We start from the raw sequence: 13,752 nt of genomic DNA on the forward strand, positions 1-13,752 counted from the left end.
GTTTCTGTTGATTCACTCTTTTCTTTTGAATGGGCCATGTTTTCCTGTATCTCTTTGTGCCTTGTGATTTCTTTGCGGACATCTGGACATTGGACTCTAATAATGTGGTAACTCTGGAAGTCAGATACCTCCTCCCTCTACCCACTTCCCAGGACTTGCTGGGTTTTTTTATTTTTGCATTTTGATTGTTGTCGTCGGTCTCTTGGCTACAGATGAGCCAGAGGTGTAAACTTAGGCTCTTTTCTGAGCCTTTCCGTGGGCATGTGGTCATTTTCTAATTTTCCTCATACATGCAGTTGTTTTTGAATGTCCTAATTTTTAATATCTGGCTCCCAAAAGGGGGAATATTTGAATGGGGGGGTATCAGTCCCTTAAATCCACTGGAAATCATTTCAGCCAGAGGCAGGGCTTGCGCCGTGGGAGAGGTCCAACAACGGTTGCCCACCCCTTTGCCTGTACCTCTGTGATCAGAAGCAGCAATCAGAGATCAGAGCTCAAAACTCAAATCCCAGATATTTGGAGAACAGTGTCCTTTTTGCCCATGTTGACTCCCACAGGCTGTGTGTAAGTTGCTCCAGGAACATGTTCATCACTGCCAGCTCCATGGCTGTGGCTGGGGGATAGGTGGGTGGATTGACCCAAACCACAATTTACTATCTGAATCTTCCTCTGGAACTGGAGCCTTGGGAGACTCCGGACTTGTACAAGAGTTCCACCAGATTCTGCCAGTGTTAACTGTTGTCGAGGTCAGGAGACAGATTCCTGGTGCCCACTCACTGCCATCTTCCCAGAATCCTCCCTAAGGACTTCATCTCACAAAGCTCAGTACATTGTGGTCTCAGTATTATCCTAAGTATTTCCTAATTCCTTGTATGGTGCCCTCATTGATCAGTGACTTATTCTGAAGTGTGTTTTAAAATTTCCAAATATATAGATTTTTTTCCTTCAAGTTTTTATATTTTTATGGTCCTTTAATTATGTTGCAGATACACCCATCTGTATGATAGTGCTCCTTTGGTATTTACATTTGTAAATATTCCATGTGCTTGAGAAAAACAAATATTCCTCAAATGTTGGGTAAAGATTTATAAATATATCTATTAAATAAAAAAGAAAGAGAAAATCTGATTATATCTGTAATAATCAAAGGGGCTGAACTAGTAGCCAACTCAAAAGGATGGTACTAGAAGTGAGAAGCAGAAACACCAAAGGAATTATGTTCTTTGTTTGGCATTAAGGAGACTTGACAAGTCCTTTGGGTTTTGTTTTTTGTCTTTAACAGAAACAAAGCTTTTCATAAGCAGTCCTTAAGAAACTGGGAGAAGAAAACTACAACATGCTTTTTGGTAGAAATGATTTGACATAAAAATTTATTTATTGGATCATATTTTAAAAAGCAGGGCAGAATCACATTCATTTTCTTCAAAATACCACTGTAAACAGACTGATTTTCTGAGCCCCTACTTTGCTTTGGAAACTTCCAAAGGGCTGATCACTAGCAGCTCTAGCAAAGCTTTTCCTTCCCTTCCAGGCTCTCCTCCTCTGAGGGGTGCTGGGGACAACTGATGCTAAGTACACAGCAAACGGCTGAGCTTGCCAAATCCTTTCTACTTCTTTCCATAGGCAGTAGGGTGACTTGGCTCATTCCTTAATCTGAAGTCATTGATTAAGGAGACAGGTTTCAAACACAGAGAATGGAATGAAGTTTCTGGGGTAGATAATTTCCCAGGTTAGGAACAGAAGGATGAATTCAGAGCTTACCCGGTTAGTGCCTCCTGCTGATCAGGGAGAGGTATGCTAGCAATGGATCTCAGATTCTCTGATCCACTGATCCACTGAGACATCAGTATAATGCACTCAGTTCCTTTGATTAAAATGTGTTGGAAAAGCCATCTCTGAGTAGAGAAGTAGTTTATTACAATGCTGGTGCTATAAGAGGAAAACCAAAGCAGCAAAGAGGAGGCAGTTCTGCCTGAACTCCCAACGATCAATGGACTCCTGTCATCTTTATAGTCCAGCCAAACTCAATGGGCAGAGTGAAGAGTGGCAGCTGAGGCAGGTAAATGAGCAGACCTTCTTCCGGATCTGTGGACCACTTCAGATCTTTCTGGATCCCCAGCATCGTTATCTGCAGAAAGCAAAAGGGAACGGAGAAGACATCAGCGCACTGAGTACAGAATATGGCTGGAATGTGATGGGAGGCGGTCACACTGGGGCAGGGCGGATGATCTAGAAGGGGCGGGTGCAATACAGGGGAGACCTGGGGCAGGAAGGAAGAAGTAGAAAAGACCTCCAGTTCCTTTAGGAAAGGTGCCTCTCGGAACAGACTGGCTGAGGCTCCTCACCTGTGTAGTCGAGGTAGTTACAGGGGATGCAAGGTTTAAGACTCCGTTTTCTGGCCAGTGCAGGAAAATGGCATAAACCGCCGATTCTCTTGAGGTATACCTGGGAAAAAAGAAACATCAATGTCAGAAACACCTGGCTTGAGAGCCTGACACAAAGCCTCATGTAGTCCCCCTTCAATTGGCTACCGACCCCAACGCCTTGAGTCTGTCAGTGCCCTAGGAAGTGCGCTAACTCACTACCTATAGAGCTCTGGGGGAAGAAGGCAGCCCGGTAAGACTCTTTCTGGGGACTGCTTAAGTTTTCTTTAAACATCTTTAACGCTTACGCTAGTTATCGCATACTGAAGCCATGGGCCTTTTAATTCAAATCTTTTTTTCAACTCCAAATCCATGGGAAAATGGCAGAGGCTCCAATAAAATGTGCAGTGAAGAGGGATTTGTTCCGGGAGTTCGCCGTGCACAGACAAGAGGGTGAAAATCCCTAAACAGGAGTTCAGCCCAAATGTTAAGATGAACGTGTTTCCCCGGATGCAAAGAGCTTCGTCCGCTGGTATCACAGGCGCAGAGGCCTTTCACCAAGCACTTTGCACACGCCTGGTGCTCTGCTCGGCGCTTCCCGTAAATTACACTTCATAACCACCACAGGAAGCTAAGTATCATCACCCTATTTCAGACTGTAACACACAGGCCGCAGGTCAAATAACTAGGTCCACAAAGCCAAGTTTGAATCACGACTTCTCCGTGAGTTGGGTCTGTGATCCCAGGCGAGGAAGAGTGCTGCTCTGGGTCCCCCTTCTCACTTGGAACATGGGGATAATTAACAGTATCCATTCGTGCGACTGTTGAGGGGATTCAGTGAGTGGAAAGAATCTGGACTGGAGCCTTACACATTGGAGGTGCTGTGCAAGCGTCGGCTAGTACCATGTTGGGGAGGCAGGGTAACAAGGTCAAGTATATTCACAGATACTTGGTAGCTCCTCCTGTCAGCAAGTCACCAGACCTCTCACTAGTCAAAGATACCCTGGTGGCTTAAGGCATAAATTGGGGTACAAATTTACTAGCAAAAGCGCAGCTTTGGGGTTTCCTCCTGACAGCTTCTACCCTGGCTTGTAACACTGTGGACTGAGGCGGCGCCAGCCAGGGAGGGGCTGTCGTCCTGGTCCCGTACGCGACAGGGGGCGAGCTCACCACACAGACGTCGTGTTCTTTTCCAGTTGTATCCTCCATGGTTTAGAGGAATAGATCGCCTCCCCATTGACGCTCAGCCACTTCCCCACAGCAAAAAGCCTTTCTTGGAAGATGGGAACAATCAGTCCATCTTTAGTTGCTCCAATGTTAAGAAGGTAGTTGCCTCCCAGGCTCACGGTCTGCACCAGTTCCTGGAGAGAGAACAATGGAATCCCAGCATCGGGTGCCAAGTCCAGCAGGACACTTAGAGCCCACAGGTATGAAGAGAAGAAAAAGAATCTGGGGCACATTCTCTCCTTTGGTGAATAGCCTTTATCCTTCTGAAAAGTCTGTTTTTTGTCATCATGAAAGCAGGACAGGCTTATATGAGAAAATTAAAAATCCTGCTACCAAGTGGAGAAATATATTAATTCGAATTCCACGGACTGATCACCGGCCTACACTTCCCCCAGTGCGGCACACAGTGGGATGGGCCAGGTGGCGGCTGCACAGAGTGTGATCAGGGAAGCTGAGAAGTAGGAGGAAAGAGTATGCGGATCAGAGGAGAGAGGTTGTTGAGTGGGTGCCAGGGAGACTTGGGGAACACGGAAGAGAATGCAGAATTTGGAACACTGTATAAAATGGGTGACATAAATGTATATGCTGTCCCTTTGGGAAAACATGCTGTAAAGGGATATATTCTTCAAGGCTTCTGGAGTGGTGTGGTGTGCCTGGTGTGTACATGCATGTGTGTGTGCACGTGCGTGTGTTTGCTGTGACCTTGAATAGGTATGCTTCAAATGGACCCAGAAAAATTACATTCAGAAAATTTAAAAAAGAATGTATTGGAGTGACCCAAAGACACCACACCATCGACTTTTGATATTCCCTCTGGTCTTTTCTCTGTGCGATGGAAATACATTTTATACAGTTGTGATAATTTGTAACTTACTTTTTCACTCAAACCCTATGCATTGACCTATATTGCATTCATAAAAATTTTAATGGTTAAGAAAAATCCCCAGATCTACTTAAATATCCCTTTATGGCTACAAGAAATTAAAACAACCCACATATCCAACTGCAAAAAATTCTGGGAAGAACATCTCTATATGTAAGACTTTCTTCTGTAATTATTATTATTTCCTTAGGACAGGTGTTTTTTGTTTTTTGTTTTTTTTTTCAATTTAAGATTTATTTATTTGAGGGGGATGGATAGTGGGGGAGAGGGAGAGAGAGAGAGAATCCCAAGTAGATTCCACACTGAGCGCGGATTCTGATGTGGGGTTCAGTCTCACAATTCCAAGGTCACGATCTGAGCCGAAACCAAGAGTTGGATGTTTAACCAACTAAGCCACCCAGATTCCCCAGGACAGGTGTCTATGGTTATGTTCAATGACCCCAGAGGGTTCTATCGACAATGACCCCAGAGGGTTCTATCGACCTGCACTTCCATCCAGAGTGCTCCCAACACTCTTAGTTAGAAGGGTAATTTGAGACAGTAGTTAACAAGTAACTCACAGGTGCTCTTACCGAAATGATTTCACATTCACTTGCAATGTCCCCCATCACCATGTTCCGACGAAAGCCCCAGGAGAGCTTGTCTATGGAGGTACACATTTCCCACTTGTGATCTGGCAAGCTCTCTGGCTTGAATTTATCTTGACAGTTGTAGTATCCTCCATGGTGACAGGAAGAGTTCTGACCCCACCGGTCATTTACCACTACCTGTTCCTAAAAGAAGAGAGTACTGGGTCATCTGGGGGTAAAACCACTTCATTTCCTTACGTAATGCAGGTTGATAAGTTGTGTTTGGGAACATAAGGAATGGACTTGGTCTAGAACCGTTCTCAATTGAGGGCTATTGTGCTCGAGAGACTTTTGTCAAAGTCTAGAGACACTTTGGTTGCCACGGTGGGGGTGCTACTGCCATCTAGTGGTAGAGGCGAGGCATGCTGTTAAATGTCTTAGGACGAACAAGACAGCCCCCTCACAGCAAAATATCCAGCCCCAAATGTCCATTGTGCTGAGGCTGAGAAACCCTGGTCAAGCCACATGTAATGTCAGAGCTGGAAGAGCCTCTTTGAAAGATCATCCGGTAAACTATTTCTTCTATTAAAGGAGAAATGGGGAGGACAAGACATGCCCAAGGTCATACCCCTGGGCAGTTTCAGGAAGCTGACAGTGAATCAGGTATGTGAACCTGACTGCTTTCCACTGCATGGCCCTGACTTTTTCCCAGGTAAAGATAAGTCAGGAAACATTTTCTTTCCTTCAAATCTTGGCTGAACTACGAGAAATCATAATGCAGAATATCTTTTTTTTTTTTTTAAGATTTTTAAAAACTTGAGACAGAACACAAGCAGGGGGAGCAGTAGGCAGAGGGAGCAGCAGAAACCCCGCTGAGCAGGGAGCCCCATGCGGGGCTTGATCCTGGGATCCTCGGATTGTGATCCAAGGCTAAGGCAGACACGTAGCCAACTGAGCCACCCAGGTGCCCCCCATAATATCTTAAGGTTAATGATGAACACTTCTATGATTCTTGTACTGGGGTATCCAAGGGGAATAAAACTGCTCTTGCCCTTAGAGATCCAGCAAAGACTGGCTGAGTAGACAGGTATGTGGACAATATGACATCACATCAGAGTTATTTATCTAACTTAAATGGGGAACACTGATCCTGGTGGGTAGGATCCAGGTGTGATGTCACCTAATCTATCATGGATGTAAGAGAAATGAAATTCCCACTTAAGAGGGAATTAAGCTGCATAACCAGCACAGATAGATGAGGGCATAAATAGGTGCATCTTATTCCCATCATTTAATTGTATAGGTTTTGTATATTAATTTGGGGGGATGTTTTTCTCATTTATAATGTTTGCATGCTTAATATTTATTTTACTTTCTCTAACTCTCTCGGACTTCTACGTACTGCTTCTATTCTATTACTTAAATTTAACAAGCTTTAAACCTCTGTTGTCGAAATCAAGAATTAAAGGAGAGAAAGAAAGCTTATACTAAGGAAGTCGGGGAAAAGAATTAAAGGAGAAACCTTTAACATCCATGAAATCCCCTGGTCCCTACCACCTCCATGTTGCCACTAGGATTTATTATTGTTGCTGTTATCACTGTTATTACTCTGGATCTTGGCTTCTTACTCTTTCTTTTCTCATAACAGGTTCATAAGAGAGAAGTCGTACAATCACGTGCCTTGACTGGGCTATCATTGTAGAGCCAAGAAAGAAACTCCGTAGAGTTCCAGTAAGTATCAGGACATTCCCACTCTCCATCAGACCAAATCAAGTCAGGTTGGTATCTGGAAGACACGCGATTAGGACAACATCTGTTATCTGAATCTATTCACAGTAAAGTGTCATGGATCTATTTTATAACAAATACTTTTAAGATTTTCTCTCATTGTGAAAGTGCCATATAATTACCATGGTCCAGACAATGCGGAAAAGTAAAGAGACAAAACAACAACCATAGCTCTGTTAATGTCGCTCACAGAACCGCTGTTTAGTACACAGTATTTTGGAACATTTCCTCCTAATCTTTTTTCAGTGTCTTCTGAAAAAAACAGGGTTGTAATCAGCACATAAGTAATTTGGTTCCCTTGCAGCAACTAATTCCAATGAAAAGAGTCCATAACTCTTTTCTGTGCTCCAGAAGTACAGACTTAAGGTTTCTGCATTTAAGATGCATTAACACGTCAGGAAATGACAGAGGTTGGCGAGGATGTGGAGAAAGGGGAACCCTCCTACACTGTTGGTGGGAATGCAAGCTGGTGCAACCACTCTAGAAAACAGCATGGAGGTTCCTCAAAGAGTTAAAAATAGAGCTACCCTATGACCCAGCAATTGCACTACTGGGTCTTTAGCCTAAAGATATAAATGTAGGGATCCGAAGGGGCATGTGTACCCAAATGTTTATAGCAGCAATGTCCACAACAGCCAAAATATAGAAAATAAAGATGTGGCACACACATGTGCGCACAGGCACACACACACACAGGACTATTACTCAGCTATCAAAAAGAATGAAATATTTCCATTTGCAAAGATGCGGATGAAACTAGAGTGTATTATGCTAAGTGAAATCAATCAGTCACAGAGAGACAAATACCAGATGATTTCACTCATATGTGGAATTTAAGAAACAAACACTAAGAACATAGGGGAAGGGAAGCAAAAATAAAATGAGATCAAAACAGAGAGAGAGGAAACTGTAAGAGACTCCTAACTCTAGGGAACAAACTGAGGGGGGCTAGAGGGCAGATGGGTGGGTGGATGGGGTCCCTGGCTGAGGAGCATAAAGGAGAGCACGTGATGGGATGAGTACTGGGTGTTCTATGCAACTGATGAGTCACTAAACTACCGTGAACCTAATAATACGTTACTTACTAAGTTCAATTTAAATTAAAAAAATTATCTGTCTTTCATTAAAAAAAAATTTTTTTTAAGAGCTTGAACTATTCCAGGAAATGCACTTGTTTTGGACAACTGCCCAAAGCTTCCACTACAAAGGATCTCTAGAGTCCCCCTGAGCCACACAGCCACAGCTTCCACATATTCCACTCTGACCTCTACGTGGCGTGTGTGTGTGCACGCACGTGCATTCAGACACACCCATAAGGTAAGCATGATTATTCCCACTTAGAGCGCAAGAACTGGAGGCTCAACAGGGCAATCTGTTTTAGGTGACAAAACTTCCAAGTAACAGGAGCTGGAACTCAAATGCACACCTGCTGATGCCTGGTCCTAGGCTGTCTTCTGTAATCAGGACGGCATGCAGATTCTAAGGAAAAGAATGCCTGTCTAAGAGGCAAGTATAATGCAGACGGTCTGTGTTTTACTGTCAACGAGAAACTGTGCGAGTCCCTCTCTACTCAGCACCTCCCTAGTTTTCACAGCACCACTGTGGTGTATGTCATCCGCATTTCACAGATAAAGAAACTGAGATCTCAATAGATTGGGGGGGCGGTATTCAAGGCCACACAGCCAGCAAGAAAAAGAAGTGGATTTCAGATACAGTTCTGTCTGTCTCCAAGCCTCTGCTGGTCTCTTAGGACCTACTGTTTCCTTAGGGAAGTCATCTGGATGCAAGGAACTTTGTTTGGTTCTGGTCTAAAATGAGAGTCCAGGCAGAGGTGGCTGCCCCTAGAGCTTTAAAGATCCACCCTCCTGGGTGTGCCAGCCCCCTTTGCAAGAAGGGCAAACCAGAAATAAAGCACAGTGAAGACTAGTGATGAGTCCCAATGTGAAAGTGATCATTTTAAGAAAAATAACGGTAACAGCATCCTTATTCTGTACCAGGCAAGATGACAAGTGTTTTTCACATGTCATTCTGAGCCCTGTATTGAAGGCATTTCCTTTAAGGCCGGTGAGTAACAAAAGCCAGGGTTCACATGCAAATCTGCCAGATCCCAAATCCAGTGCAAGGTCCTTGGGGGTCATGTTGCCTCTCTCCAAGGTCCTGACAAAGAAACCAGCATGCAAGGAGGGACTGAAGTCTTGACTTTAAAACTTAAAAACCCCCATCCTCGGTCTGTTTCAATCTATAAAAGCAATATGACCACATTATGGGAGTTTTGAATAGTAGGAAGAAAAAATATTTTCCGTCTTAATGCAAACCACTATTTTCATTTTGACATCTTATAGATTTTTTTCCCCACATTCCTTCCTTTTCCCCTTCTCCCCTAACTTAACAGTATCCTATAGGAAGTTCTGATTTCATTAATAAAAGTCATAAGGACAAAAACTTTTTTTTTTTTTTTACCTGTTAACAAGGTCATATAGTTCTGGCATTGTTTTTGCACGGACAAAATATTGTGTTTTGAAGCCATTTTTCTTATCAAGTAGGTAGAGTGGGTGGAACCATTCTAAAAGTGAGTGGTAGAGTCCATAACGTATATTCCTTAAATAGAAAAACAGAACAGCAAATGTCCATCAAACAAAGAAAAAAATAATGTTGTTTAAGAAAAATCAACATGTGGCAGCATTTTTACATCTCAGCGAAACTTACCAGTAAGGGCATGCAGGGGCAAGGGGGACCGCAAACCATTTCCTTAAATTACCTCTTATCGTTAACTTAAACAAAGTTACTGGGTTTTTGATCACACGCAGGACTACTTTTTATATTTAAGTACCTTAGCACCGAATGTCATTTTTTGGAAAAATTTTATTTATTTGAGAGAGAGAGAGCAGGAGAGAGCACAAGCAGTGGGGGAGGAAAAATGGGGGAAGCAGACACCCCACTGAGCAGAGAGCCTCATTCAGGACTCCATCCCAGGACCCTGAAATCATGACCTGAGCCAAAGGCAGACACTTAACTCACTGAGCCACCCAGGTGCCCCTCAAATGTCATTTAAGCCATTTTTTATCTATGTCAGTTATCTCAGTAATGACACATGGTCCTTTTAAAAAACTGTTTTCTCTGTCAACTGTAAGAATACATATTGTAGAGATACTAGGAAACTGAAATCACAGTTTCCTAAAATCACAACATTTTAGAAAATCACAACATTTTCTATGTAGCTGAAATTAATGAACGTGGGTTTATTGTTTCATTTATTTAAGATCTGCTAACAGTTCTTAACATTAAAATGTCAAGAATTCTCAACCAAAATGAAAGAGTCCAAGTGACCTATTTTCGTACACAATGAACTTGTTTTGAGTTATGAATGGTGAGTGTCCCAGAAAGGCCTTACTGCAGTGGGAAGTAAGGATCACATTGCAATAGCACAGATAAGACAGAAAGAATCCGAGTTAGCTATTTCATCATATGACTCCGGGACTAAATAGATACAAAGAAGGTAAAAATCAAGGATGGTAAAGTCCAGTCTGATCGACATCTGACTTTTATAGTAGGACTGTTTTCTTTGCAGGACTTTGCGCACCGCACTGGGAAACTGAATACTGAGCAGGTCTTCAAAGACAGCAAACTCTTTCTTTATGGGGCCATGTAGCATTTTTAGGCTTTGCAGGCCTTGCAGTCTCTAGTCCAACTCTGAAACTGTAACTTGAAAGCACCCATAGACACAACACATAAATGAGTGGGCGTAACTGTGTTCCAATCAAATGTTACCTATACAAACAAGTAGCTGGCCTACTCCTTAAACAGTGCATCAAGTTTAACAAATCAAAACAGAGCTGAGATGGGGTAAGGTACAAATACCACCTTTCCTCTCTGTAGACAATCACACCCAGAACTGTAGGGGCCAAAACCAGAATAACTGGGTTCAAATCCCGCCTCTGCCACTTCCAAGCTATTTGATCTTGGCAAGTTACTTCTTATTAAGTGGCATATATTTGGGAACATTACTTAGAATCGTCTAAGCGGCTCCTTACCTCACTTTCTGGCTCCCTTAACTGCTGCCTTTGTCAGCTCCCTCTTGACCTAGCAGTCACCCAAACTTTCTAGCTGCAGGTGGACAGCTAAGGGGGACACAAAGATGACAGAACCAGTCCTTCGTCAGACCCTGGAAAAGGCCTCGAATTGGAAGGCCTTCCAGAAAGAATCCTTCGCAGAATGCAAACAAAGCACTGTGGGCTACGTTGGGTATCCCTCACCTAAACAGGACCATGAATTTCTCTGATGATGTCACCTTTGGTCACCTGTAAAGTGCCAAGCATCAAACACTGCTAATTCAAATGCCAGAGCCTTTTAGGTTTACTCACTACACGCACACTTAGAAAACACACAAGAGCAAAGAGGAATGAGAGGTGAAAAGAGATGACAGATTAACCATCTGTAGATACTTACCTCTTCCGGAGGGCTTTTCCCAACTCACCAACCAAATCACGATGGGGACCCACATCCTTAGAGTTCCAGTTCCAAGACACAGGGCTTGGCCAATTTGTGAAGCCTTCGTGGTGTTTTGTCGTCAGGACTACATACCTGTGGACAGCAAAGAAAGCAGGTGGTGGGCCACAAGCATGAGCTTACCCCGCATGCCCCACGCTTTTAGAAAAGGCTGCAAGAACTTGACCACAGGAAATGTACTTGCCTGAGTGACTGTGCTGGTGATCCACAGGGAGATGCTGCGGGCACATCTCCCCGTGGATACTGCTCTAGGGATGGAAGCAAACTTAAGGAAGCCAGAATCCTTAGTCCCCAGCCAAGGAGGAGGCCCAGAGGGAAGGAAGGAGTAGATAAGAAAAAGAAGTGGCCCTTAGCTCTCTTGTTCTGGAAATAGCAGATGACAGAAAAGCAAAATAAAAGGTCACATGAACTGCCTCTCATTTACAGAGGTGACCAGGACCAAAAGAGCTGGGGAGAAAAGTGCAGTGTTGAAATAACACTCAACATTTCATTTGCTTGTACAGCAGAAAAACTGATGATACCTGCACATGATCATTTAATCACTGGCTGGTGTGGGGGCTCCAAGACTTAGAGGGCCAGATAGTATTTCAGCCTTCGAGGGCTCCATTCCTCTCTGTGGCATATTCTTTTTCTTTTTTAACCTTTTTAAAATGTAAAGATCGTTTTCATCTCATGGAATTTATGGGAACGGGCAGAGGACCTCTCTCTCTCTCTGGCCATGGTTTGCAGACCCCTGGTATGGTGAAAGGAACCTTTGGCTTGGAGTCTTGAGATTTGGGTGTAGGACATTAGTTCCCTTCCTCCATCTGGGCTTGTCATCTGGGCCACAGAATAAGGGGTCTGGACAAAGTTCTCCAAGATTTCAATTTTTATTTGTAAACTAGGGATCTCTAAGGCTCCTATTAGACAGTGACCACCACATGTGTTTATTTGACGCTTATATTTCCATATATTTATCGGCACACACTAAACGTCAGCTGTAAATTTTCTTCAGTACAAGGTCCAAGGGAAACGAAAACCCAGGAGGTGACCAAGGAGACAAGGTAAGGACGGAAGACTGCTCTAAGCCAGGAGCTCCTTGCCTCCATCTTACCCTCCTCCAACCCGCTTCCTTCCTGGCCGCCAAGCTATTTCTTCTAGAAGCTGAGGGCAACCATTCTTTGACTTCAAGCCTGGCAACATACCACCCTCCAGGATTAGTCCTTCGGTATTGGCCCCAGCCTTCAACAGCCTCTCCCTTCCCCATTTCAGCACGCCACACTTTCACTTCTCTGAACCCTCCACACTCAAAGCTCTGACAGCTCTCAAAATAGCTCAAACGTCTCTTGAGCACTCTCTGTGTGCAAGGCACAGAGAAGGCAGGTGAGTGGGAATCGGTCCCGTTGTCCAAATACACTGCGCACCAGAACTCTCTTTCCCTCCCTTTTCCGCTGGGAGATGTTAAAGCTGAAAGGAACTAACACAATCCCTTTCTATCATCATGGAAGGAGGCTGCAGGGAGGTGACAAAATGCCAGACCACAGGATGAAAATTCTGGAATCCTGATTGTCCTGATGACCTGGAAGGGACATTAGGTATCACCCAGCTCGATCGTCTCGATATACAGGCGTAGCCACCGAGGGCTGTCCAGCCCACGGCCTTTCAGAAAACCTTTATTTTCTTCTAATCCTCAAGCAGACACGCCTCCTCCGCGTGACCCGGCGTGCCACATTCAATTCTGCATCCTTCAGGAGGCAAATCACTGGACCAGGGGGCTCAGGAAGTCAGACCGGCAGCTGAGCGACCCCGGGAGAGCCGGTGCACCCCCCCCCCCCGCTCGGTTCCCACCTGCCTAACGTCAGCCCGAGCCGGGAACGGGGCTCCGCCGGGCTCCGCGGCGACACTCACTTGGCCCCGGACGCCTGGAAGAGGTCGGTCCAGGCTTCCGGGTGGAAGAAGCGCGCCGTGAACTGCGGCCCGAAGTCCGCGTAGCTGAAGCCGGGCGGGTAGTTGTCGCTCATGAACTGCTCGTACTGCGGCAGCCCCTCGCCCTTCCAGTGCCACCAGAACCACTCGCTGCCCCAGGCCGGTACCGAGAACACGCCCCAGTGCACGAACACCCCGAACTTGGCCTTGTCGAACCAGTCCGGCAGCGGCCGGGAGTCCAGACTCTGCCAGTCCGGGGTGTAGCGGCGCGGACGCTGGACCCCGCGCACGGACGCCGCTCGGAGCAGCAGCAGCACCAGCAGCACCAGCAGCGGCCCGGGACCCACCGGCCTCGACTTCATGTCGGAAGCCAGGTCGCTGCCTCCAAGCCTACGCGGCCGCCTCTTAACGCGCAGGTACGCGGCGCGCGGTTCCGCCCACTCTCACTAATGATTGGCTCGGAAGGGAAAAGGGGCGTGTCAACCCAGGCTGCTTGGCGACTGTCCTCCCC

At 45.2% G+C, this 13,752-nt stretch overlaps 1 protein-coding gene across 1 annotated transcript; it reads right to left on the bottom strand.

Annotated features, from left to right (window-relative positions):
* Positions 1-1,340: 1,340 nt before the first annotated feature.
* FUCA1 (alpha-L-fucosidase 1) lies at positions 1,341-13,675 on the bottom strand. The gene is made up of 8 exons (XM_004741188.3): positions 13,224-13,675; positions 11,277-11,411; positions 9,291-9,428; positions 6,723-6,828; positions 5,046-5,246; positions 3,534-3,724; positions 2,346-2,445; positions 1,341-2,128 (listed from the first exon to the last, which is right to left on the bottom strand). The coding sequence occupies exons 1-8, from the start codon at positions 13,601-13,603 to the stop codon at positions 1,988-1,990; spliced, it is 1,392 nt and encodes a 463-aa protein (XP_004741245.1). The 5' UTR covers positions 13,604-13,675; the 3' UTR covers positions 1,341-1,987.
* Positions 13,676-13,752: the final 77 nt, after the last annotated feature.

The sequence above is a fragment of the Mustela putorius genome, unplaced genomic scaffold (assembly GCF_011764305.1).
Source record: "Mustela putorius furo isolate JIRA1106 unplaced genomic scaffold, ASM1176430v1.1 tig00003853_pilon_pilon_pilon, whole genome shotgun sequence".
Lineage (NCBI taxonomy): Eukaryota > Metazoa > Chordata > Mammalia > Carnivora > Mustelidae > Mustela > Mustela putorius.